At 49.7% G+C, this 24,295-nt stretch overlaps 1 protein-coding gene across 1 annotated transcript in view; it reads right to left on the reverse strand.

Annotated features, from left to right (window-relative positions):
• Positions 1-24,295, reverse strand: part of zfyve26 (zinc finger, FYVE domain containing 26) — a 130,393-nt gene that overhangs the window by 56,556 nt on the left and 49,542 nt on the right. Inside the window, exons 18-24 of the mRNA XM_052496170.1 lie at positions 13,103-13,336; positions 6,605-6,710; positions 6,242-6,360; positions 5,575-6,111; positions 2,081-2,305; positions 832-1,031; positions 105-209 (exon numbers count right to left, since the gene is read on the reverse strand). Coding sequence (XP_052352130.1) covers positions 105-209; positions 832-1,031; positions 2,081-2,305; positions 5,575-6,111; positions 6,242-6,360; positions 6,605-6,710; positions 13,103-13,336 — 1,526 coding nt within the window. The remainder of the gene's footprint in view (positions 1-104; positions 210-831; positions 1,032-2,080; positions 2,306-5,574; positions 6,112-6,241; positions 6,361-6,604; positions 6,711-13,102; positions 13,337-24,295) is intronic.

Consider the following 24,295-nt stretch of genomic DNA (forward strand, 5'->3'; position numbering starts at 1 on the left):
ACTTATCTTGGCCTCCGAGACGTCATAGACTCAAGGTCTGATAACGTCCGTGTTAAAAAAAAAGAAGGTGTCAGGCTATTTATTTACACAGTGCCGAGACTCACCCTGGCTTCCAACATCCTAGAAAACATGGACTCGGGGTCTCTCCTGGACTCTGTCCTCAGCTCCTGCCAGGTGGCCCATGGCAACGAAGGCAGCAGGTTCAACATCTAGGATAGAAGATTTGTTGAAGCAGTCATATTTTGTTCTTTATTGTGGATAGAACACCGTGAGAGAAAGACAGGGAAGATGGCAGAGAAGTTTGTGCCGGAAGGGTGTGGGCCGGCACGGTATATGTGTGCAAAGTATTGAGATAAACTTTTGTTATTGACCAAATACTTATTTTCCACCATAATTTGCAAATAAATTCATTAAAAATCCTACAATGTGATTTTCTGGATTTTTTTTCTCATTTTGTCTGTCATAGTGGAAGTGTACATATGGTGAAAATTACAGGCCTCTCTCATCTTTTTAAGTGGGAGAACTTGCACAATTGGTGGCTGACTTCTACACGTGCTTCTACACCTGCATTGCTTGATGTTTGGGGTTTTAGGCTGGGTTTCTGTACAGCACTTTGAGATATCAGCTGATGTACGAAGGGCTATATAAATAAATTTGATTTGATTTGACTAAATACTTTTTTGCCCCACTGTATTTACCCATCGATGTGTCCAGTTCCCGTTTCAATTGTCAAATAACATTTATCTACCTGCTTCAAATAACATTTATCTTCCTGCTTCAAATAACATGACCATAAGTATGTAATAACTTTGATTAAATGTCTCTGGTTACCCGTTGGTAGATGTCCAGCTCCGTCTTCCTGAGCTCCAGCTCTCCCCTGAGAGAGGCCTCCACGTGGGGGTTGTTGAGGCAGAACTCCATCAGCTCCAGAGAGGGCCCGAGGGGCCAGCGCTCCAGGGCCTGTAAGGCCACACGGGCCCTCAGACATGGGTCCTGTACTCTGAACAACTGGCCTATGCTGTCTTCGCCATCTGTAGGGAGGGAGAGAGATAAGAACAAATCAGCGATTGTGTCAGAAAGTTTAAAAATTAACTAGATTGGCACCAGGAATTAAAAAATACCAAAATGTCAACACAGTAGATATTTTTTTATTTTTTTATTTAACTAGACAAGTCAGTTAAGAACACATTCTTATTTTCAATGACGGCCTACCGGGGAACAGTGGGTTAACGAACTGCCTTGTTCAGGGACAAAACAACAGATTTTGAACTTGTCAGCTCAGGGATTCGATCCAACAACCTTTCGGTTACTGACCCAACGCTCTAACCACTAGGTTACCTACCTCCCCCCTCTAACCGCTAGGCTACCTGCCTCCCCCCTCTAACCGCTAGGCTACCTGCCTCCCCCCTCTAACCGCTAGGCTACCTGCCTCCCCCCTCTAACCGCTAGGCTACCTACCTCCCCCTCTAACCGCTAGGCTACCTGCCTCCCCCCTCTAACCGCTAGGCTACCTGCCTCCCCCTCTAACCGCTAGGCTACCTGCCTCCCCCCTCTAACCGCTAGGCTACCTACCTCCCCCTAGGCTACCTGCCTCCCCCCTCTAACCGCTAGGCTACCTGCCTCCCCCTCTAACCGCTAGGCTACCTGCCTCCCCCCTCTAACCGCTAGGCTACCTGCCTCCCCCCTCTAACCGCTAGGCTACCTGCCTCCCCCCTCTAACCGCTAGGCTACCTGCCTCCCCCCTCTAACCGCTAGGCTACCTGCCTCCCCCCTCTAACCGCTAGGCTACCTGCCTCCCCCCTCTAACCGCTAGGCTACCTGCCCCCCCCGCTAGGCTAACCGCTAGGCTACCTGCCTCCCCCTAACCGCTAGGCTACCTGCCTCCCCTCAAACAGCTAGGCTACCTGCCCCCCTCAAACAACTAGGCTACCTGGACCCATAGGGCTCTGTTATGTAGTGCACTACTTTAGACCAGAGCCCATAGGGCTCTGTTATCTAGTGCACTACTTTAGGCCAGAGCCCATAGCGCTCTGTTATCTAGTGCACTACGTCCACACAGACTAATGAACCCAGTACTCACCCTCCAGAGCAGCCCAGGCTAGTAGTCTGTCTCGGAGCACCCTCTCCTGGCTGCAGCCCTGTCCATACAGCTCCAGCAGGCTCAGAGCCCTGCCCAGGTCCCGAGAGGCCAGGGCCTGCTGGAAGGCTTCCATAGCTACAGCCTGGGCAGGTGTCCCCTGAGGGCCCGACAGGAGTAAAACCACCAGGGGCTTACCACATAAGGCTGCCCCAAGACCTCCAGCAGCTACATATATACACACAGAGAGAGAGAGAGAGAACATGGTTGTTGTAGTTGCTGGGAGGACTTGAGCTCTTGGAACATGCCTCAGGACTACCTCGACCTCGCTCTCGACCTCGCTCTCGCTCTCGCTCTCGACCTCGCTCTCGACCTCGCTCTCGACCTCGCTCTCGACCTCGCTCTCGACCTCGCTCTCGACCTCGCTCTCGACCTCTGAATGCTTGGGCTATGAAAACTAACATTTTCTCCTGGGGTACTGACCTATTACAACCACTGTGATTATAAATGTAACCCTGCTGGTCATCTATGAACATCTTGAAGAACGATCTTAATGGCCATGTCCTCTTAAAATCTCTACCCGGCACAGCCAGAAGAGGACTGGCCACCCCTCATAGCCTGGTTCCTCTCTACCCATCACAGCCAGAAGAGGACTGGCCACCCCTCAGAGCCTGATTCCTCTCTAGGTTTCCTCCTAGGTTCTGGCCTTTCTAGGGAGTTTTTCCTAGCCACCGTGCTTCTACACCTGCATTGCTTGCTGTTTGGGATTTTAGTCTGAGTTTCTGTAAAAGCATTTTGTGACATCTGTGGGTTTTAAAAAGGGTTTTATAAATACATTTGATTTGATCTGAAGGATTTTGGGCACTTGTCAGTCAGGCTAGTAGACTGGAATTACTACTAGCCAGGGTGACATTCTCTATATCCAGGGGTCCAAAATCTGTGCTGTCGAGCCTGTCTGGCTAATGTTCTGCTAGCCTGGTCTGAAAAGTGCTATCCTCTGGCTCAGTAACATTCTGCTAGCCTCTGGCTAACGTCATGCTAGCCTCTGACGTTAGCCTCTGGCTAACGTCATGCTAGCCTCTGGATAACGTCATGCTAGCCTCTGGATAACGTCATGCTAGCCTCTGGATAACGTCATGCTAGCCTCTGGATAACGGCATGCTAGCCTCTGGCTAACGTCATGCTAGCCTCTGGCTAACGTCATGCTAGCCTCTGGCTAACGTCATGCTAGCCTCTGGATAACGTCATGCTAGCCTCTGGATAACGGCATGCTAGCCTCTGGATAACGGCATGCTAGCCTCTGGATAACGTCATGCTAGCCTCTGGATAACGGCATGCTAGCCTCTGGATAACGGCATGCTAGCCTCTGGATAACGGCATGCTAGCCTCTGGCTAACGGCATGCTAGCCTCTGGCTAACGTCATGCTAGCCTCTGGCTAACGTCATGCTAGCCTCTGGATAACCTTCTGCTAGCCTCTGGATAACCTTCTGCTAGCCTCTGGCTAACGTCATGCTAGCCTCTGGCTAACGGCATGCTAGCCTCTGGATAACGGCATGCTAGCCTCTGGATAACGGCATGCTAGCCTCTGGCTAACGTCATGCTAGCCTCTGGCTAACGTCATGCTAGCCTCTGGCTAACGGCATGCTAGCCTCTGGATAACGGCATGCTAGCCTCTGGATAACGGCATGCTAGCCTCTGGATAACGGCATGCTAGCCTCTGGATAACGGCATGCTAGCCTCTGGATAACGGCATGCTAGCCTCTGGCTAACGGCATGCTAGCCTCTGGCTAACGTAATGCTAGCCTCTGACTAACGTAATGCTAGCCTGATCTGTGATTTTATTATTTTTATAACAGATATTTATATGCTTTTTGTTTTGATATATGGTCTGTAGTTAAGTTTAATGATCAAGGCACATTTCTGTGAAAACAGCAAATAAAAGGCTAATCTAATCCATCTTCATTTCATATGGGTCTAGAAATGTATTATTATTACAATAATTTTGAACTGCATATAAATTTATATAAATAAAGTTTGATTCAATTGTTTTATTGAACCTTTATTTAACTACGCAAGTCAGTTAAGAACATATTCTTACTTACAATGACTGAACAGGAACAGGAACTACCTTGTTCAGGGGCAGACTGTGTGTTTAGAGACAGTAGGGCCTGTCATCATTCACTTTGAACTGGACTGTGTGTTTAGAGACAGTAGGGCCTGTCTAACTGCTAGATAAATACTACATAGATACACTAGACTATTAGCCACGTTATGACTGACTTGTGATCACTTCCTTAGCTATGTAACCCTATGTAACGCTATGTAACCCTATGTAACCCTATGTAACCCTATGTAACGCTATGTAACCCTATGTAACCCTATGTAACCCTATGTAACGCTATGTAACCCTATGTAACCCTATGTAACCCTATGTACCCCTATGTAACCCTATGTAACCCTATGTAACCCTATGTAACGCTATGTAACGCTATGTAACGCTATGTAACGCTATGTAACCCTATGTAACCCTATGTAACCCTATGTAACCCTATGTAACGCTATGTACCCTATGTAACCCTATGTAACGCTATGTACCCCTATGTAAACCTATGTGACCCTATGTAACCCTATGTAACCCTATGTACCCTATGTAACCCTATGTAACGCTATGTACCCTATGTAACCCTATGTAACCCTATGTAACCCTATGTAACCCTATGTAAACCCCTATGTAACCCTATGTAACCCTATGTAACCCTATGTAACCCTATGTAACCCTATGTAACCCTATGTAACCCTATGTAACGCTATGTACCCCTATGTAACCCTATGTAACCCTATGTACCCCTATGTAATGTAGCTATCTAACTGCTAGATAAATACTACATAGATACACTAGACTAGTAGCCACGTTATGACTGACTTGTGATCACTTCCTTAGCTATGATTGTTCCCAGCCGTAGTTACAGTCGTCTGTTTGTTTGTTTGTTTTTGTCCAAAATATCGAGTTATTGAAAATGAAACGGTGCATCACGAATAGAGGCAACAAACAATGTACCAGGCTGTGATTTACAACCCGATAGCAATATGTTTTGGACGACCAAGAATATGTTTTGGTGAATTATATTAAATCATGCATCGAACTACATCTATCTATTCAGTCAACAACACCTACATCATGGAATGTGGAGTCAAATATAACTTTTTTTTTTTCTTTTTAATTTTTACTCTTTATAAAGCATAAACTTGGAATTTGATATTTTTGACTGATATTAATGATTGTCTGTTGCATATCCGCAAAGTAGTTAAAAACGCTGTCAGTTCACTGTTAAGCAGGGAGTCATGAGGAGAATATCCAGTCGAATTCACAGATGAGCCCTTGCAAATAAACATCAATAAACAATTACACATCAAATTACACAATACATATCTATATACACAATAACTTAAAAAGCAAACACAAGACACAAAAAAGCAACAAAAAAAACTATCTTACCTCCGCCACCGGCTCCATCCTCCCCAGCCCCCAGCGGAGTACCCAGGACGGGCTGAACCATGGCCCCCAGGTAGGCCCTCAGGATGGGGAAGTCTCTAAGCAGGCTTTCCCCCTCCCTGGAGATCTGCTCCCCGTCCAGCACACACTCTTTACGCCCCCCTCCCCGGAACACCAGCCAACCGGACGGCTGTACTCGGGCAGCACCTCGTGGACTGGCACTGAGACAGGCAACGGTGGCCAGGAGAGGGGAGCGGGATTTGAGGAAAGACAGGGCTGGTGGTGTGAGGAGAAAAGAGGAGGAAGAGGAAGTTGGTCGTGGAGGTGAAAGAGAAGAGGACAAGATGAGGACGGGAGGTGTAGTTGCTCGGAGGTCTTCCAGTGCGGGAGAGGCTTCAGATTCAGAGCTGGGGGACTGGGACTGGGGCTCAGTGATGCCCAGCATTGACAAGTGTTCCTGAGTCTGTAGCTGTAGCAGGGCTGCCAGGCTGGCAGTCCTAAACACCCCTTCCCCTGGTCCGGTCTGTCCTTGCCCAGCCTCTCCCCCAGTACCAGCCTCTCCCCCAGAACCAGCCTCTCCCCAGAACCAGCCTCTCCCCCAGAACCAGCCTCTCCCCCAGAACCAGCCTCTCCCCAGCCTCTCCCCCAGAACCAGCCTCTCCCCTGGGGCTAGCTTCCCTCTCTGGTTCGGGGCACCAGTCCCACAAAGGCAGAGCCTCACAGCAGCGCTGCACGATCACCTGCTGGACACTCAGACGCAGACCCTCCTGCTGCAACAGAGACAAAACTCTAGAGAGAGAGAGAGAGGGTAACAGGGGGAGGGACAGGAGGTTAGTGGAATGGCACACACAAGATATAACAGTAGGATGTAGAATGAAATGCACTCGTTCATATTAACACAAGAAACTCACGCTCATAGTGCTGAAATGGTTTGAATTCAGTGAATGAAAGAGCACGAAATATACTTGTGATACTGCCTCTAAGCCAGGGTTCCCATGACGAATAGGGAGGGGGGGGGGGTGTGTGTATCTACCTGTCAGGAGCCACCTGTCTTTCGAACAGCAGGTGAGAGAGCAGCTGAGATGGGGCCTGGAGGAGAACCAGGAGTGGGTTCCCCAACTTCACCTCACTGTTTTGGTCTGAGAAGAGAGACGGCGAGATTGAACAAAACACTGAGTGGACAAAACATTAAGAACACAGACTGACCATGGTTAATCTAGATGAAAGCTATGATCCCCTTTAATGATGTCACTTGTTAAATCATCCACTTCAAATCAGTGTAGATGAAGAGGAGGAGCCGGGTTAAAGAAGGATTTTTAAGCCTTGAGACAATTGAGACATGAGTTGTGTTCGTGTGTCATTCAGAGGGTGAATGGGGAAGACAAAATATTTAAAAGTGTCTTTTGAACGGGGTTTGATAGTAGGTACCAGGGCGCACACCAGTTAGTGTCAAGAACTGCAACGCTGCTGGGTTTTTCACGCTCAACAGTTTCCCATGTGTATCAAGAATGGTTCACCACCCAAAGGACATCCAGACAACTTGAAACAACTGTGGGGAAGCATTGGAGACAACATGGACCAGAATCCCTGTGGAACGCTCTCGACACCTTGTAGAGTCCGTTCCCAGACTAATTGAGGCTGTTCTGAGGGGAACTCAATACTAGGAAGGTGGATATTATTCAGTGTATATTGTATTATTTATTTTAAAGATCACATTCATATTAGGGGGAAACAACAGCACTGTTCTCCCCAATGACTTTGTTATTGGTTTGTTGTTGAAACAGAGGAGAAACAGAGGAGAAACAGGAGGAGAAACAGAGGAGAAACAGGAGGAGAAACAGAGGAGAAACAGAGGAGAAACAGAGGAGAAACAAGAGGAGAAACAGAGGAGAAACAGAGGAGAAACAGAGGAGAAACAGGAGGAGAAACAGAGGAGAAACAGGAGGAGAAACAGGAGGAGAAACGGGAGGAGAAACGAGGAGAAACAGGAGGAAACGGGAGGAGAAACAGGAGGAGAAACAGGAGGAGAAACAGGAGGAGAAACAGGAGGAGAAACAGAGGAGAGAAACAGAGGAGAAACAGAGAAAAACAGAGGAGAAACAGAGGAGAAACAAGAGGAGAAACAAGAGGAGAAACAAGAGGAGAAACAGGAGGAGAAACAAGAGGAGAAACAGGAGGAGAAACAGGAGGAGAAACAGGAGGAGAAACAGGAGGAGAAACAGAGGAGAAACAGAGGAGAAACAGAGGAGAAACAGAGGAGAAACAAGAGGAGAAACAGAGGAGAAACAGGAGGAGAAACAGGAGGAGAAACAGGAGGAGAAACAGGAGGAGAAACAGGAGGAGAAACAGAGGAGAAACAGAGGAGAAACAGAGGAGAAACAGAGGAGAAACAGAGGAGAAACAGAGGAGAAACAAGAGGAGAAACAGGAGGAGAAACAGGAGGAGAAACAGGGAGAAACAGAGGAGAAACAGAGGAGAAACAGGAGGAGAAACAAGAGGAGAAACAGAGGAGAAACAGAGGAAAACAGGAGGAGAAACAGAGGAGAAACAGAGGAGAAACAGAGGAGAAACAGAGGAGAAACAGAGGAGAAACAGAGAGAGAAACAGGAGGAGAAACAGGAGGAGAAACAGAGGAGAAACAGGAGAAACAGAGGAGAAACAGAGGAGAAACAGGGAAACAGAGAAACAGAGGAGAAACAGGGGAGAAACAGGGGAGAAACAGGGGGAGAAACAGGAGGAGAAACAGAGAAATAGAGGAGAAACAGGAGGAGAAACAGAGGAGAAACAGAGGAGAAACAGAGGAGAAACAGAGGGGAAACAGAGGAGAAACAGGGGAGAAACAGGGGAGAAACAGGGGAGAAACAGGGGGAGAAACAGGAGAGAAACAGGGGAGAAACAGGAGGAGAAACAGGAGGAGAAACAGGAGGAGAAACAGAGGAGAAACAGAGGAGAAACAGAGGAGAAACAGGGGAGAAACAGAGGAGAAACAGAGGAGAAACAGAGGAGAAACAGAGGAGAAACAGAGGAGAAACAGAGGAGAAACAGGGGAGAAACAGGGAGAAACAGAGGAGAAACAGAGGAGAAACAGGAGGAGAAACAGAGGAGAAACAGAGGAGAAACAGAGGAGAAACAGAGGAGAAACAGAGGAGAAACAGAGGAGAAACAGGAGGAGAAACAGAGGAGAAACAGAGGAGAAACAGAGGAGAAACAGAGGAGAAACAGAGGAGAAACAGAGGAGAAACAGAGGAGAAACAGGAGGAGAAACAGAGGAGAAACAGAGGAGAAACAGAGGAGAAACAGAGGAGAAACAGAGGAGAAACAGGGAGAAACAGGAGGAGAAACAGGAGGAGAAACAGAGGAGAAACAGAGGAGAAACAGAGGAGAAACAGAGGAGAAACAGAGGAGAAACAGAGGAGAAACAGAGGAGAAACAGGAGGAGAAACAGAGGAGAAACAGAGGAGAAACAGAGGAGAAACAGAGGAGAAACAGAGGAGAAACAGAGGAGAAACAGGAGGAGAAACAGGAGGAGAAACAGAGGAGAAACAGAGGAGAAACAGAGGAGAAACAGAGGAGAAACAGAGGAGAAACAGAGGAGAAACAGGAGGAGAAACAGGAGGAGAAACAGGAGGAGAAACAGGAGGAGAAACAGAGGAGAAACAGGAGGAGAAACAGGAGGAGAAACAGGAGGAGAAACAGGAGGAGAAACAGAGGAGAAACAGAGGAGAAACAGAGGAGAAACAGGAGGAGAAACAGAGGAGAAACAGATGAGAAACAGATGAGAAACAGGAGGAGAAACAGGAGGAGAAACAGATGAGAAACAGAGGAGAAACAGAGGAGAAACAGAGAAACAGGGAGGAGAAACAGGAGGAGAAACAGAGGAGAAACAGAGGAGAAACAGAGGAGAAACAGGAGGAGAAACAGGAGGAGAAACAGGAGGAGAAACAGAGGAGAAACAGAGGAGAAACAGATGAGAAACAGAGGAGAAACAGGAGGAGAAACAGGAGGAGAAACAGAGGAGAAACAGGGAGGAGAAACAGAGGAGAAACAGGAGGAGAAACAGGGAGGAGAAACAGGAGGAGAAACAGGAGGAGAAACGGAGGAGAAACGGAGGAGAAACAGGAGGAGAAACGGAGGAGAAACAGGAGGAGAAACAGAGGAGATACAGAGGAGATACAGAGGAGAAACAGAGGAGAAACAGAGGGAGAAACAGAGGAGAAACAGAGGAGAAAACAGGAGGAGAAACAGGAGGAGAAACAGGAGGAGAAACAGGAGGAGAAACAGGAGGAGAAACAGGAGGAGAAACAGAGGAGAAACAGAGGAGAAACAGAGGAGAAACAGAGGAGAAACAGAGGAGAAACAGAGGAGAAACAGAGGAGAAACAGAGGAGAAACAGAGGAGAAACAGGAGGAGAAACAGGAGGAGAAACAGAAGGAGAAACAGGAGGAGAAACAGAGGAGAAACAGGGGGAGAAAGAGGAGGAGAAACAGAGGAGAAACAGAGGAGAAAGAGAAGAGAAAAAGAGAAGAAACAGAGGAGAAACAGAGGAGAAACAGAGGAGAAACAGGGAGAAACAGAGGAGAAACAGGGGGAGAAACAGAGGAGAAACAGAGGAGAAACAGAGGAGAAACAGAGGAGAAACAGGAGGAGAAACAGAGAGAGAAACAGGAGGAGAAACAGAGGAGAAACAGAGGAGAAACAGGAGGAGAAACAGGAGGAGAAACAGGAGGAGAAACAGGAGGAGAAACAGGAGGAGAAACAGGAGAAACAGAGGAGAAACAGAGGAGAAACAGAGGAGAAACAGAGGAGAAACAGAGGAGAAACAGAGGAGAAACAGAGGAGAAACAGAGGAGAAACAGAGGAGAAACAGAGGAGAAACAGGAGGAGAAACAGAGGAGAAACAGGAGGAGAAACAGGAGGAGAAACAGGAGGAGAAACAGGAGGAGAAACAGGAGGAGAAACAGAGGAGAAACAGAGGAGAAACAGAGGAGAAACAGAGGAGAAACAGAGGAGAAACAGAGGAGAAACAGGAGAGAAACAGGAGGAGAAACAGAGGAGAAACAGAGGAGAAACAGGGAGAAACAGGGGAGAAACAGAGGAGAAACAGAGGAGAAACAGAGGAGAAACAGAGGAGAGAAACAGAGGAGGAAACAGGAGGAGAAACAGAGGAGAAACAGGGAGAAACAGGGAGAAACAGGAGAAACAGAGGAGAAACAGAGGAGAAACAGGGGAGAAACAGGAGGAGAAACAGAGGAGAAACAGAGGAGAAACAGAGGAGAAACAGAGGAGAAACAGAGGAGAAACAGGGAGAAACAGGAGGAGAAACAGGGGAGAAACAGGAGGAGAAACAGGAGGAGAAACAGGAGGAGAAACAGGAGGAGAAACAGAGGAGAAACAGAGGAGAAACAGAGAAACAGAGGAGAAACAGAGGAGAAACAGAGAAACAGAGAAACAGAGGAGAAACAGAGGAGAAACAGAGGAGAAACAGAGGAAACAGAGAAACAGAGGAGAAACAGAGGAGAAACAGGAGGAGAAACAGAGGAGAAACAGGGAGAAACAGAGAAAACAGAGGAGAAACAGGGGAGAAACAGGAGGAGAAACAGGAGGAGAAACAGAGGAGAAACAGAGGAGAAACAGAGGAGAAACAGAGGAGAAACAGGAGGAGAAACAGGGGAGAAACAGGAGGAGAAACAGGAGGAGAAACAGAGGAGAAACAGAGGAGAAACAGGAGGAGAAACAGAGGAGAAACAGGGAGAAACAGAGGAGAAACAGAGGAGAAACAGAGGAGAAACAGGGAGAAACAGGAGGAGAAACAGAGGAGAAACAGGAGGAGAAACAGAGGAGAAACAGAGGAGAAACAGAGGAGAAACAGAGGAGAAACAGAGGAGAAACAGAGGAGAGAAACAGGGAGAAACAGAGGAGAAACAGGAGGAGAAACAGAGGAGAAACAGAGGAGAAACAGAGGAGAAACAGAGGAGAAACAGAGGAGAAACAGAGGAGAAACAGAGGAGAAACAGAGGAGAAACAGAGAAATAGGGAGAAACAGAGGAGAAACAGGAGGAGAAACAGAGGAGAAACAGAGGAGAAACAGAGGAGAAACAGAGGAGAAACAGAGGAGAAACAGAGAAAACAGAGGAGAAACAGAGGAGAAACAGGAGGAGAAACAGGAGGAGAAACAGGAGGAGAAACAGGAGGAGAAACAGAGGAGAAACAGAGGAGAAACAGAGGAGAAACAGGGGAGAAACAGGAGGAGAAACAGGAGGAGAAACAGAGGAGAAACAGAGGAGAAACAGAGGAGAAACAGAGGAGAAACAGAGGAGAAACAGGGGAGAAACAGGAGGAGAAACAGGAGGAGAAACAGAGGAGAAACAGAGGAGAAACAGAGGAGAAACAGAGGAGAAACAGAGGAGAAACAGAGGAGAAACAGGAGGAGAAACAGAGGAGAAACAGAGGAGAAACAGAGGAGAAACAGGAGGAGAAACAGAGGAGAAACAGGGGAGAAACAGAGGAGAAACAGAGGAGAAACAGAGGAGAAACAGGGGAGAAACAGAGGAGAAACAGAGGAGAAACAGAGGAGAAACAGGGGAGAAACAGGGGAGAAACAGAGGAGAAACAGGGGAGAAACAGAGGAGAAACAGAGGAGAAACAGAGGAGAAACAGAGGAGAAACAGAGGAGAAACGGAGGAGAAACGGAGGAGAAACAGAGAAATAGGTGAGAAACAGGAGGAGAAACAGGAGGAGAAACAGAGGAGAAACAGAGAAACAGGAGGAGAAACAGGAGGAGAAACAGGAGGAGAAACAGAGGAGAAACAGAGGAGAAACAGGAGGAGAAACAGAGAAAAAGGTGAGAAACAGGAGGAGAAACAGAGGAGAAACAGGAGGAGAAACAGAGGAGAAACAGAGAAATAGAGGAGAAACAGGAGGAGAAACAGAGGAGAAACAGAGAAATAGGTGAGAAACAGGAGGAGAAACAGGAGGAGAAACAGAGGAGAAACAGAGAAACAGGAGGAGAAACAGGAGGAGAAACAGAGGAGAAACAGGAGGAGAAACAGAGGAGAAACGGAGGAGAAACAGAGGAGAAACGGAGGAGAAACAGAGGAGAAACAGAGGAGAAACAGAGGAGAAACAGGAGAAACAGGAACAATTGGAGTTAAGTGCCTTGCTCAAGGGCACATCGACAGATTTATCACCTAGTCGTCTCAGGGATTCAAACCAACAACCTTTCAGTTACTGGCCCAATGCTCTTAACTGCTAGGCTACCTGCCGCTGTTGTTTGCTTAGCCAGTACCACTTCCTCCCAATTCGGGCACATACCTGGCTCCTACCCGGGACCATCAGTTTCACAAGCACACGTGATCCGTCCTCCCTTCGGTAAGAGTCTCTGCCACTCAAAAGCAAACGCTTGAGCACGGACTCCTTTTTTTTTTACACGTACATACACATTCATATGAGTAATGGCCCCAGCAGGAATCAAACCCATTGACGTTACAAGCGCCATGCTCTATGACCCACACAGGGAGGTCAATACACTCACCTTCAGATCCCAGGCTGTGTATTAACACCGAAGCCAGCGTGTTGACGTAGTCCACAAAGCTCCTCATGTAGTCTGGCCTGCAAGGGGAGCCCTGGGGCTCGAAGGGACACAGCTGGTCCATCGACCGCAGCAGCTGCTTCATGGAGGAACGGACCGGGTGGGATTCCAACTCCGACTGTTTCAGACTGGCCTGCTCTACCAGGGCTGTTAGGAGGGCACCAACAGGACTCTCCACTACAGAGACAATACATTATACACTTAGTTATACACTAACCCTAGCCCCCTAACCCACTAACCCTAACACTAGACCCCTAACCCTAGCCCCCTAACCATTCAGACTGGCCTGCTCTACCAGGGCTGTTAGGAGGGCACCAACAGGACTCTCCACTACAGAGACACAACACATTATACACTTAGTTATGCACTAACCCTAACCCACTAACACTAACCCCCTAGCCCCCTAACCCTAGCCCCCTAACCCTAGCACCCTAACCCTAGCACCCTAACCCAAGGCCACTAACCCTAATCCCCCTAACCCTAACCCCCTAACCGTAGCCCACTAACCCTAGCCCCCTAACCCTAACCCACTAACACTAGCCCCCTAATCCTAGCCCACTAACACTAGCCCCCTAACCCAAGCCCACTAACCCTAATCCCCCTAACCCACTAACACTAGCCCACTAACCCTAGACCCCTAACCCTAGCCGCCTAACCCTAATCCCCCTAACCCACTAACCCTAACACTAACCCACTAACCCTAACACTAGCCCACTAACCGTAGCCCACTAACCCTAGCCCCCTAACCCTAACCCACAAACACTAGCCCCCTAACCCTAGCCCACTATAACCCTAACCCAAACCCTAGACCCCTAACCCTAACCCACTAACCCTAACCCACTAACACTAGCCCCCTAACCCAAGCCCACTAACACTAATCCCCCTAACCCTAACCGTAGCCCACTAACCCTAGACCCCTAACCCACAAACACTAGCCCACTAACCCTAACCCACAAAGCCTAGACCCCTAACCCTAGCCCCCTAACCCTAACCCACGAACACTAGCCCCCTAACCCTAGACCCCTAACCCTAATCCCCCTAACCCACTAACCCTAACACTAGCCCCCTAACCGTAGCCCACTAACCCTAGCCCCCTAACCCGAACCCACAAACCCTAGCCCACTAACCCTAACCCACAAACCCTAGCCCCCTAACTCCCTAACCCCCTAGCCCCCTAAGCCTAGCCCCCTAAGCCTAGCCCCCTAAGCCTAGCCCCCTAAGCCTAGCCCCCTAAGCCTAGCCCCCTAAGCCTAGCCCCCTAAGCCTAGTTCCCTAACCCTAGTTCCCTAACCCTAGCCCCCTAACCCTAGCCCCCTAACCCCATAACCATTCAGACTGGCCTGCTCTACCAGGGCTGTTAGGAGGGCACCAACACCACCACCCTCCACTAACCAAGCCGGGGTCTGTGATGCTAACCTATCCAGGGTCTGTGATGCTAACCTATCCAGGGTCTGTGATGCTAACCTATCCAGGGTCTGTGATGCTAACCTAGCCAGGGTCTGTGATGCTAACCGAGCCAGGGTCTGTGATGCTAACCGAGCCAGGGTCTGTGATGCTAACCGAGCCAGGGTCTGTGATGCTAACCGAGCCAGGGTCTGTGATGCTAACCTAGCCAAGGTCTGTGATGCTAACCTAGCCAGGGTCTGTGATGCTAACCTAGCCAGGGTCTGTGATGCTAACCTAGCCAGGGTCTGTGATGCTAACCTAGCCAGGGTCTGTGATGCTAACCTAGCCAGGGTCTGTGATGCTAACCTAGCCAGGGTCTGTGATGCTAACCGAGCCAGGGTCTGTGATGCTAACCGAGCCAGGGTCTGTGATGCTAACCGAGCCAGGGTCTGTGATGCTAACCGAGCCAGGGTCTGTGATGCTAACCTAGCCAGGGTCTGTGATGCTAACCTTGCTAACCGAGCCAGGGTCTGTGATGCTAACCGAGCCAGGGTCTGTGATGCTAACCGAGCCAGGGTCTGTGATGCTAACCTATCCAGGGTCTGTGATGCTAACCTAGGGTCTGTGATGCTACAGGGGTCTGTGATGCTAACCGAGCCAGGGTCTGTGATGCTAACCGAGCCAGGGTCTGTGATGCTAACCGAGCCAGGGTCTGTGATGCTAACCGAGCCAGGGTCTGTGATGCTAACCGAGCCAGGGTCTGTGATGCTAACCGAGCCAGGGTCTGTGATGCTAACCGAGCCAGGGTCTGTGATGCTAACCGAGCCAGGGTCTGTGATGCTAACCGAGCCAGGGTCTGTGATGCTAACCGAGCCAGGGTCTGTGATGCTAACCAGGGTCTGTGATGCTAACCTATCCAGGGTCTGTGATGCTAACCTAGAGGGTCTGTGATGCTAACCTAGCCAGGGTCTGTGATGCTAACCGAGCCAGGGTCTGTGATGCTAACCGAGCCAGGGTCTGTGATGCTAACCGAGCCAGGGTCTGTGATGCTAACCGAGCCAGGGTCTGTGATGCTAACCGAGCCAGGGTCTGTGATGCTAACCTAGCCAGGGCCTGTGATGCTAACCTAGGGGGCCTGTGATGCTAACCTAGCCAGGGTCTGTGATGCTAACCTAGCCAGGGTCTGTGATGCTAACCGAGCCAGGGTCTGTGATGCTAACCGAGCCAGGGTCTGTGATGCTAACCGAGCCAGGGTCTGTGATGCTAACCGAGCCAGGGTCTGTGATGCTAACCGAGCCAGGGTCTGTGATGCTAACCGAGCCAGGGTCTGTGATGCTAACCGAGCCAGGGTCTGTGATGCTAACCGAGCCAGGGTCTGTGATGCTAACCGAGCCAGGGTCTGTGATGCTAACCGAGCCAGGGTCTGTGATGCTAACCGAGCCAGGGTCTGTGATGCTCTGTGAACCGAGCCAGGGTCTGTGATGCTAACCGAGCCAGGGTCTGTGATGCTAACCAGGGTCTGTGATGCTAACCTAGCCAGGGTCTGTGATGCTAACCTAGCCAGGGTCTGTGATGCTAACCTAGCCAGGGTCTGTGATGCTAACCTAGCCAGGGTCTGTGATGCTAACCTAGCCAGGGTCTGTGATGCTAACCGAGCCAGGGTCTGTGATGCTAACCGAGCCAGGGTCTGTGATGCTAACCGAGCCAGGGTCTGTGATGCTAACCTAGCCAGGGTCTGTGATGCTAACCTAGCCAGGGTCTGTGATGCTAACCTAGCCAGGGTCTGTGATGCTAACCTAGCCAGGGTCTGTGATGCTAACCTAGCCAGGGTCTGTGATGCTAACCTAGCCAGGGTCTGTGATGCTAACCTGGCCAGGGTCTGTGATGCTAACCTAGCCAGGGTCTGTGATGCTAACCTAGCCAGGGTCTGTGATGATGCTAACCTAGCCAGGGTCTGTGATGCTAACCTAGCCAGGGTCTGTGATGCTAACCTAGCCAGGGTCTGTGATGCTAACCTAGCCAGGGTCTGTGATGCTAACCAAGCCAGGGTCTGTGATGCTAACCTAGCCAGGGTCTGTGATGCTAACCTAGCCAGGGTCTGTGATGCTAACCTAGCCAGGGTCTGTGATGCTAACCGAGCCAGGGTCTGTGATGCTAACCTAGCCAGGGTCTGTGATGCTAACCGAGCCAGGGTCTGTGATGCTAACCTAGCCAGGGTCTGTGATGCTAACCTCCAGGGTCTGTGATGCTAACCTAGCCAGGGTCTGTGATGCTAACCTAGCCAGGGTCTGTGATGCTAACCTAGCCAGGGTCTGTGATGCTAACCTAGCCAGGGTCTGTGATGCTAACCTAGCCAGGGTCTGTGATGCTAACCTAGCCAGGGTCTGTGATGCTAACCGAGCCAGGGTCTGTGATGCTAACCGCCAGGGTCTGTGATGCTAACCGAGCCAGGGTCTGTGATGCTAACCGAGCCAGGGTCTGTGATGCTAACCTTGCCCCTAGCCAGGGTCTGTGATGCTAACCGAGCCAGGGTCTGTGATGCTAACCGAGCCAGGGTCTGTGATGCTAACCGAGCCAGGGTCTGTGATGCCAACCGAGCCAGGGTCTGTGATGCTAACCGAGCCAGGGTCTGTGATGCTAACCGAGCCAGGGTCTGTGATGCTAACCGAGCCAGGGTCTGTGATGCTAACCGAGCCAGGGTCTGTGATGCTAACCGAGCCAGGGTCTGTGATGCTAACCGAGCCAGGGTCTGTGATGCTAACCGAGCCAGGGTCTGTGATGCTAACCTATCCAGGGTCTGTGATGCTAACCTAGCCAGGGTCTGTGATGCTAACCGAGCCAGGGTCTGTGATGCTAACCGAGCCAGGGTCTGTGATGCTAACCGAGCCAGGGTCTGTGATGCTAACCGAGCCAGGGTCTGTGATGCTAACCGAGCCAGGGTCTGTGATGCTAACCGAGCCAGGGTCTGTGATGCTAACCTAGCCAGGGTCTGTGATGCTAACCTAGCCAGGGTCTGTGATGCTAACCTAGCCAGGGTCTGTGATGCTAACCTAGCCAGGGTCTGTGATGCTAACCGAGCCAGGGTCTGTGATGCTAACCGAGCCAGGGTCTGTGATGCTAACCGAGCCAGGGTCTGTGATGCTAACCGAGCCAGGGTCTGTGATGCTAACCGAGCCAGGGTCTGTGATGCTAACCGAGCCAGGGTCTGTGATGCTAACTGTGATGAACCAGGGTCTGTGATGCTAACCGAGCCAGGGTCTGTGATGCTAACCGAGCCAGGGTCTGTGATGCTAACCGAGCCAGGGTCTGTGATGCTAACCGAGCCAGGGTCTGTGATGCTAACCCAGCCAGGGTCTGTGATGCTAACCGAGCCAGGGTCTGTGATGCTAACCGAGCCAGGGTCTGTGATGCTAACCGAGCCAGGGTCTGTGATGCTAACCGAGCCAGGGTCTGTGATGCTAACCGAGCCAGGGTCTGTGATGCTAACCGAGCCAGGGTCTGTGATGCTAACCGAGCCAGGGTCTGTGATGCTAACCTAGCCAGGGTCTGTGATGCTAACCTAGCCAGGGTCTGTGATGCTAACCTAGCCAGGGTCTGTGATGCTAACCGAGCCAGGGTCTGTGATGCTAACCGAGCCAGGGTCTGTGATGCTAACCTAGCCAGGGTCTGTGATGCTAACCTAGCCAGGGTCTGTGATGCTAACCTAGCCAGGGTCTGTGATGCTAACCTAGCCAGGGTCTGTGATGCTAACCTAGCCAGGGTCTGTGATGCTAACCGAGCCAGGGTCTGTGATGCTAACCTAGCCAGGGTCTGTGATGCTAACCTAGCCAGGGTCTGTGATGCTAACCTAGCCAGGGTCTGTGATGCTAACCGAGCCAGGGTCTGTGATGCTAACCGAGCCAGGGTCTGTGATGCTAACCGAGCCAGGGTCTGTGATGCTAACCGAGCCAGGGTCTGTGATGCTAACCGAGCCAGGGTCTGTGATGCTAACCGAGCCAGGGTCTGTGATGCTAACCGAGCCAGGGTCTGTGATGCTAACCGAGCCAGGGTCTGTGATGCTAACCGAGCCAGGGTCTGTGATGCTAACCGAGCCAGGGTCTGTGATGCTAACCGAGCCAGGGTCTGTGATGCTAACCTACCAGGGTCTGTGATGCTAACAGGGTCTGTGATGCTAACCGAGCCAGGGTCTGTGATGCTAACCGAGCCAGGGTCTGTGATGCTAACCGAGCCAGGGTCTGTGATGCTAACCGAGCCAGGGTCTGTGATGCTAACCGAGCCAGGGTCTGTGATGCTAACCGAGCCAGGGTCTGTGATGCTAACCGAGCCAGGGTCTGTGATGCTAACCTAGCCAGGGTCTGTGATGCTAACCTAGCCAGGGTCTGTGATGCTAACCGAGCCAGGGTCTGTGATGCTAACCGAGCCAGGGTCTGTGATGCTAACCGAGCCAGGGTCTGTGATGCTAACCGAGCCAGGGTCTGTGATGCTAACCGAGCCAGGGTCTGTGATGCTAACCGAGCCAGGGTCTGTGATGCTAACCGAGCCAGGGTCTGTGATGCTAACCGAGCCAGGGTCTGTGATGCTAACCGAGCCAGGGTCTGTGATGCTAACCGAGCCAGGGTCTGTGATGCTAACCGAGCCAGGGTCTGTGATGCTAACCGAGCCAGGGTCTGTGATGCTAACCGAGCCAGGGTCTGTGATGCTAACCGAGCCAGGGTCTGTGATGCTAACCTAGCCAGGGTCTGTGATGCTAACCGAGCCAGGGTCTGTGATGCTAACCGAGCCAGGGTCTGTGATGCTAACCGAGCCAGGGTCTGTGATGCTAACCTAGCCAGGGTCTGTGATGCTAACCTAGCCAGGGTCTGTGATGCTAACCTAGCCAGGGTCTGTGATGCTAACCTAGCCAGGGTCTGTGATGCTAACCGAGCCAGGGTCTGTGATGCTAACCGAGCCAGGGTCTGTGATGCTAACCGAGCCAGGGTCTGTGATGCTAACCTAGCCAGGGTCTGTGATGCTAACCTAGCCAGGGTCTGTGATGCTAACCTAGCCAGGGTCTGTGATGCTAACCTAGCCAGGGTCTGTGATGCTAACCTAGCCAGGGTCTGTGATGCTAACCTAGCCAGGGTCTGTGATGCTAACCTAGCCAGGGTCTGTGATGCTAACCTAGCCAGGGTCTGTGATGCTAACCTAGCCAGGGTCTGTGATGCTAACCTAGCCAGGGTCTGTGATGCTAACCGAGCCAGGGTCTGTGATGCTAACCGAGCCAGGGTCTGTGATGCTAACCGAGCCAGGGTCTGTGATGCTAACCGAGCCAGGGTCTGTGATGCTAACCGAGCCAGGGTCTGTGATGCTAACCGAGCCAGGGTCTGTGATGCTAACCTAGCCAGGGTCTGTGATGCTAACCTATCCAGGGTCTGTGATGCTAACCGAGCCAGGGTCTGTGATGCTAACCGAGCCAGGGTCTGTGATGCTAACCTAGCCAGGGTCTGTGATGCTAACCGAGCCAGGGTCTGTGATGCTAACCTAGCCAGGGTCTGTGATGCTAACCTAGCCAGGGTCTGTGATGCTAACCTAGCCAGGGTCTGTGATGCTAACCTAGCCAGGGTCTGTGATGCTAACCTAGCCAGGGTCTGTGATGCTAACCTAGCCAGGGTCTGTGATGCTAACCTAGCCAGGGTCTGTGATGCTAACCTAGCCAGGGTCTGTGATGCTAACCTAGCCAGGGTCTGTGATGCTAACCTAGCCAGGGTCTGTGATGCTAACCAAGCCAGGGTCTGTGATGCTAACCTAGCCAGGGTCTGTGATGCTAACCAAGCCAGGGTCTGTGATGCTAACCAAGCCAGGGTCTGTGATGCTAACCTAGCCAGGGTCTGTGATGCTAACCTAGCCAGGGTCTGTGATGCTAACCAAGCCAGGGTCTGTGATGCTAACCTAGCCAGGGTCTGTGATGCTAACCTAGCCAGGGTCTGTGATGCTAACCTAGCCAGGGTCTGTGATGCTAACCTAGCCAGGGTCTGTGATGCTAACCAAGCCAGGGTCTGTGATGCTAACCGAGCCAGGGTCTGTGATGCTAACCGAGCCAGGGTCTGTGATGCTAACCGAGCCAGGGTCTGTGATGCTAACCGAGCCAGGGTCTGTGATGCTAACCTAGCCAGGGTCTGTGATGCTAACCTAGCCAGGGTCTGTGATGCTAACCTAGCCAGGGTCTGTGATGCTAACCTATATATACCTGTGGTTTCTGTAGTGGTGGACAGGGTCAGCAAGGTGATCTATACCTGTGGTTTCTGCAAGGTGATCTATACCTGTGGTTTCTGTAGCGGTGGACAGGGTCAACAAGGTGATATATACCTGTGGTTTCTGCAAGGTGATCTATACCTGTGGTTTCTGTAGCGGTGGACAGGGTCAACAAGGTGATCTATACCTGTGGTTTCTGCAAGGTGATCTATACCTGTGGTTTCTGTAGCGGTGGACAGGGTCAACAAGGTGATATATACCTGTGGTTTCTGCAAGGTGATATATAACTGTGGTTTCCGCAAGGTGATATATACCTGTGGTTTCTGCAAGGTGATCTATACCTGTGGTTTCTGCAAGGTGATCTATACCTGTGGTTTCTGTAGTGGTGGACAGGGTCAGCAAGGTGATCTATACCTGTGGTTTCTGCAAGGTGATCTATACCTGTGGTTTCTGCAAGGTGGACAGGGTCAACAAGGTGATCTATACCTGTGGTTTCTGCAAGGTGATCTATACCTGTGGTTTCTGTAGCGGTGGACAGGGTCAACAAGGTGATCTATACCTGTGGTTTCTGCAAGGTGATCTATACCTGTGGTTTCTGTAGCGGTGGACAGGGTCAACAAGGTGATATATACCTGTGGTTTCTGCAAGGTGATATATAACTGTGGTTTCTGCAAGGTGATATATACCTGTGGTTTCTGCAAGGTGATCTATACCTGTGGTTTCTGCAAGGTGGACAGGGTCATGATCTACCTGTGGTTTCTGCAAGGTGATCTATACCTGTGGTTTCTGTAAACAAGGTGATCTATACCTGTGGTTTCTGCAAGGTGATCTATACCTGTGGTTTCTGTAGTGGTGGACAGGGTCAACAAGGTGATATATACCTGTGGTTTCTGCAAGGTGATATATACCTGTGGTTTCTGCAAGGTGATCTATACCTGTGGTTTCTGCAAGGTGATCTATACCTGTGGTTTCTGCAAGGTGATCTATACCTGTGGTTTCTGTAGTGGCATGGACAGGGTTATCCAAGGTGATCTATACCTGTCATGGTTTCTGCAAGGTGATCTATACCTGTGGTTTCTGCAAGGTGGATAGGGTTTCTGCAAGGTGATATATACCTGTGGTTTCTGCAAGGTGATCTATACCTGTGGTTTCTGTAGCGGTGGACAGGGTCAACAAGGTGATATATACCTGTGGTTTCTGCAAGGTGATCTATACCTGTGGTTTCTGTAGCGATATATACCTGTGGTTTCTGGGTCAAGGTGATATATACCTGTGGTTTCTGCAAGGTGATATATACCTGTGGTTTCTGCAAGGTGATATATACCTGTGGTTTCTGCAAGGTGATCTATACCTGTGGTTTCTGCAAGGTGATCTATACCTGGGTTTCTGCAAGGTGATATATAACTGTGGTTTCCGCAAGGTGATATATACCTGTGGTTTCTGCAAGGTGATATATACCTGTGGTTTCTGCAAGGTGATATATACCTGTGGTTTCTGCAAGGTGATCTATACCTGTGGTTTCTGTAGCGGTGGACAGGGTCAACAAGGTGATATATACCTGTGGTTTCTGCAAGGTGATATATACCTGTGGTTTCTGCAAGGTGATATATAACTGTGGTTTCCGCAAGGTGATATATACCTGTGGTTTCTGCAAGGTGATCTATACCTGTGGTTTCTGCAAGGTGATATATACCTGTGGTTTCTGCAAGGTGATCTATACCTGTGGTTTCTGTAGCGGTGGACAGGGTCAACAAGGTGATATATACCTGTGGTTTCTGCAAGGTGATATATACCTGTGGTTTCTGTAGCGGTGGACAGGGTCAACAAGGTGATATATACCTGTGGTTTCTGCAAGGTGATATATACCTGTGGTTTCTGCAAGGTGATCTATACCTGTGGTTTCTGCAAGGTGATCTATACCTGTGGTTTCTGTAGCACAGGTCAACAAGATATATACCTGTGGTTTCTGCAAGGTGATATATACCTGTGGTTTCTGCAAGGTGATATATACCTGTGGTTTCTGCAAGGTGATCTATACCTGTGGTTTCTGCAAGGTGATCTATACCTGTGGTTTCTGCAAGGTGATCTATACCTGTGGTTTCTGTAGCGGTGGACAGGGTCAACAAGGTGATATATACCTGTGGTTTCTGCAAGGTGATATATACCTGTGGTTTCTGCAAGGTGATCTATACCTGTGGTTTCTGCAAGGTGATCTATACCTGTGGTTTCTGCAAGGTGATCTATACCTGTGGTTTCTGCAAGGTGATCTATACCTGTGGTTTCTGTAGCGGTGGACAGGGTCAACAAGGTGATATATACCTGTGGTTTCTGCAAGGTGATATATACCTGTGGTTTCTGCAAGGTGATCTATACCTGTGGTTTCTGCAAGGTGATCTATACCTGTGGTTTCTGTAGCGGTGGACAGGGTCAACAAGGTGATATATACCTGTGGTTTCTGCAAGGTGATATATACCTGTGGTTTCTGCAAGGTGATCTATACCTGTGGTTTCTGAAAGGTGATATATACCTGTGGTTTCTGCAAGGTGATATATACCTGTGGTTTCTGCAAGGTGATATATACCTGTGGTTTCTGCAAGGTGATATATACCTGTGGTTTCTGCAAGGTGATATATACCTGTGGTTTCTGCAAGGTGATATATACCTGTGGTTTCTGCAAGGTGATATATACCTGTGGTTTCTGCAAGGTGATCTATACCTGTGGTTTCTGAAAGGTGATCTATACCTGTGGTTTCTGCAAGGTGATCTATACCTGTGGTTTCTGCAAGGTGATCTATACCTGTGGTTTCTGAAAGGTGATATATACAAGGTGATCTATACCTGTGGTTTCTGCAAGGTGATCTATACCTGTGGTTTCTGAAAGGTGATCTATACCTGTGGTTTCTGCAAGGTGATCTATACCTGTGGTTTCTGAAAGGTGATATATACCTGTGGTTTCTGCAAGGTGATCTATACCTGTGGTTTCTGAAAGGTGATATATACATGTGGTTTCTGCAAGGTGATATATACCTGTGGTTTCTGCAAGGTGATCTATACCTGTGGTTTCTGCAAGGTGATATATACCTGTGGTTTCTGCAAGGTGATATATACATGTGGTTTCTGAAAGGTGATATATACATGTGGTTTCTGCAAGGTGATCTATACCTGTGGTTTCTGAAAGGTGATCTATACCTGTGGTTTCTGAAAGGTGATCTATACCTGTGGTTTCTGAAAGGTGATATATACCTGTGGTTTCTGCAAGGTGATCTATACCTGTGGTTTCTGAAAGGTGATCTATACCTGTGGTTTCTGCAAGGTGATCTATACCTGTGGTTTCTGAAAGGTGATATATACATGTGGTTTCTGCAAGGTGATCTATACCTGTGGTTTCTGAAAGGTGATCTATACCTGTGGTTTCTGAAAGGTGATCTATACCTGTGGTTTCTGAAAGGTGATATATACCTGTGGTTTCTGCAAGGTGATCTATACCTGTGGTTTCTGAAAGGTGATCTATACCTGTGG

This window comes from Oncorhynchus keta, chromosome 35, assembly GCF_023373465.1.
Source record: "Oncorhynchus keta strain PuntledgeMale-10-30-2019 chromosome 35, Oket_V2, whole genome shotgun sequence".
Classification (NCBI taxonomy): Eukaryota; Metazoa; Chordata; class Actinopteri; order Salmoniformes; family Salmonidae; genus Oncorhynchus; species Oncorhynchus keta.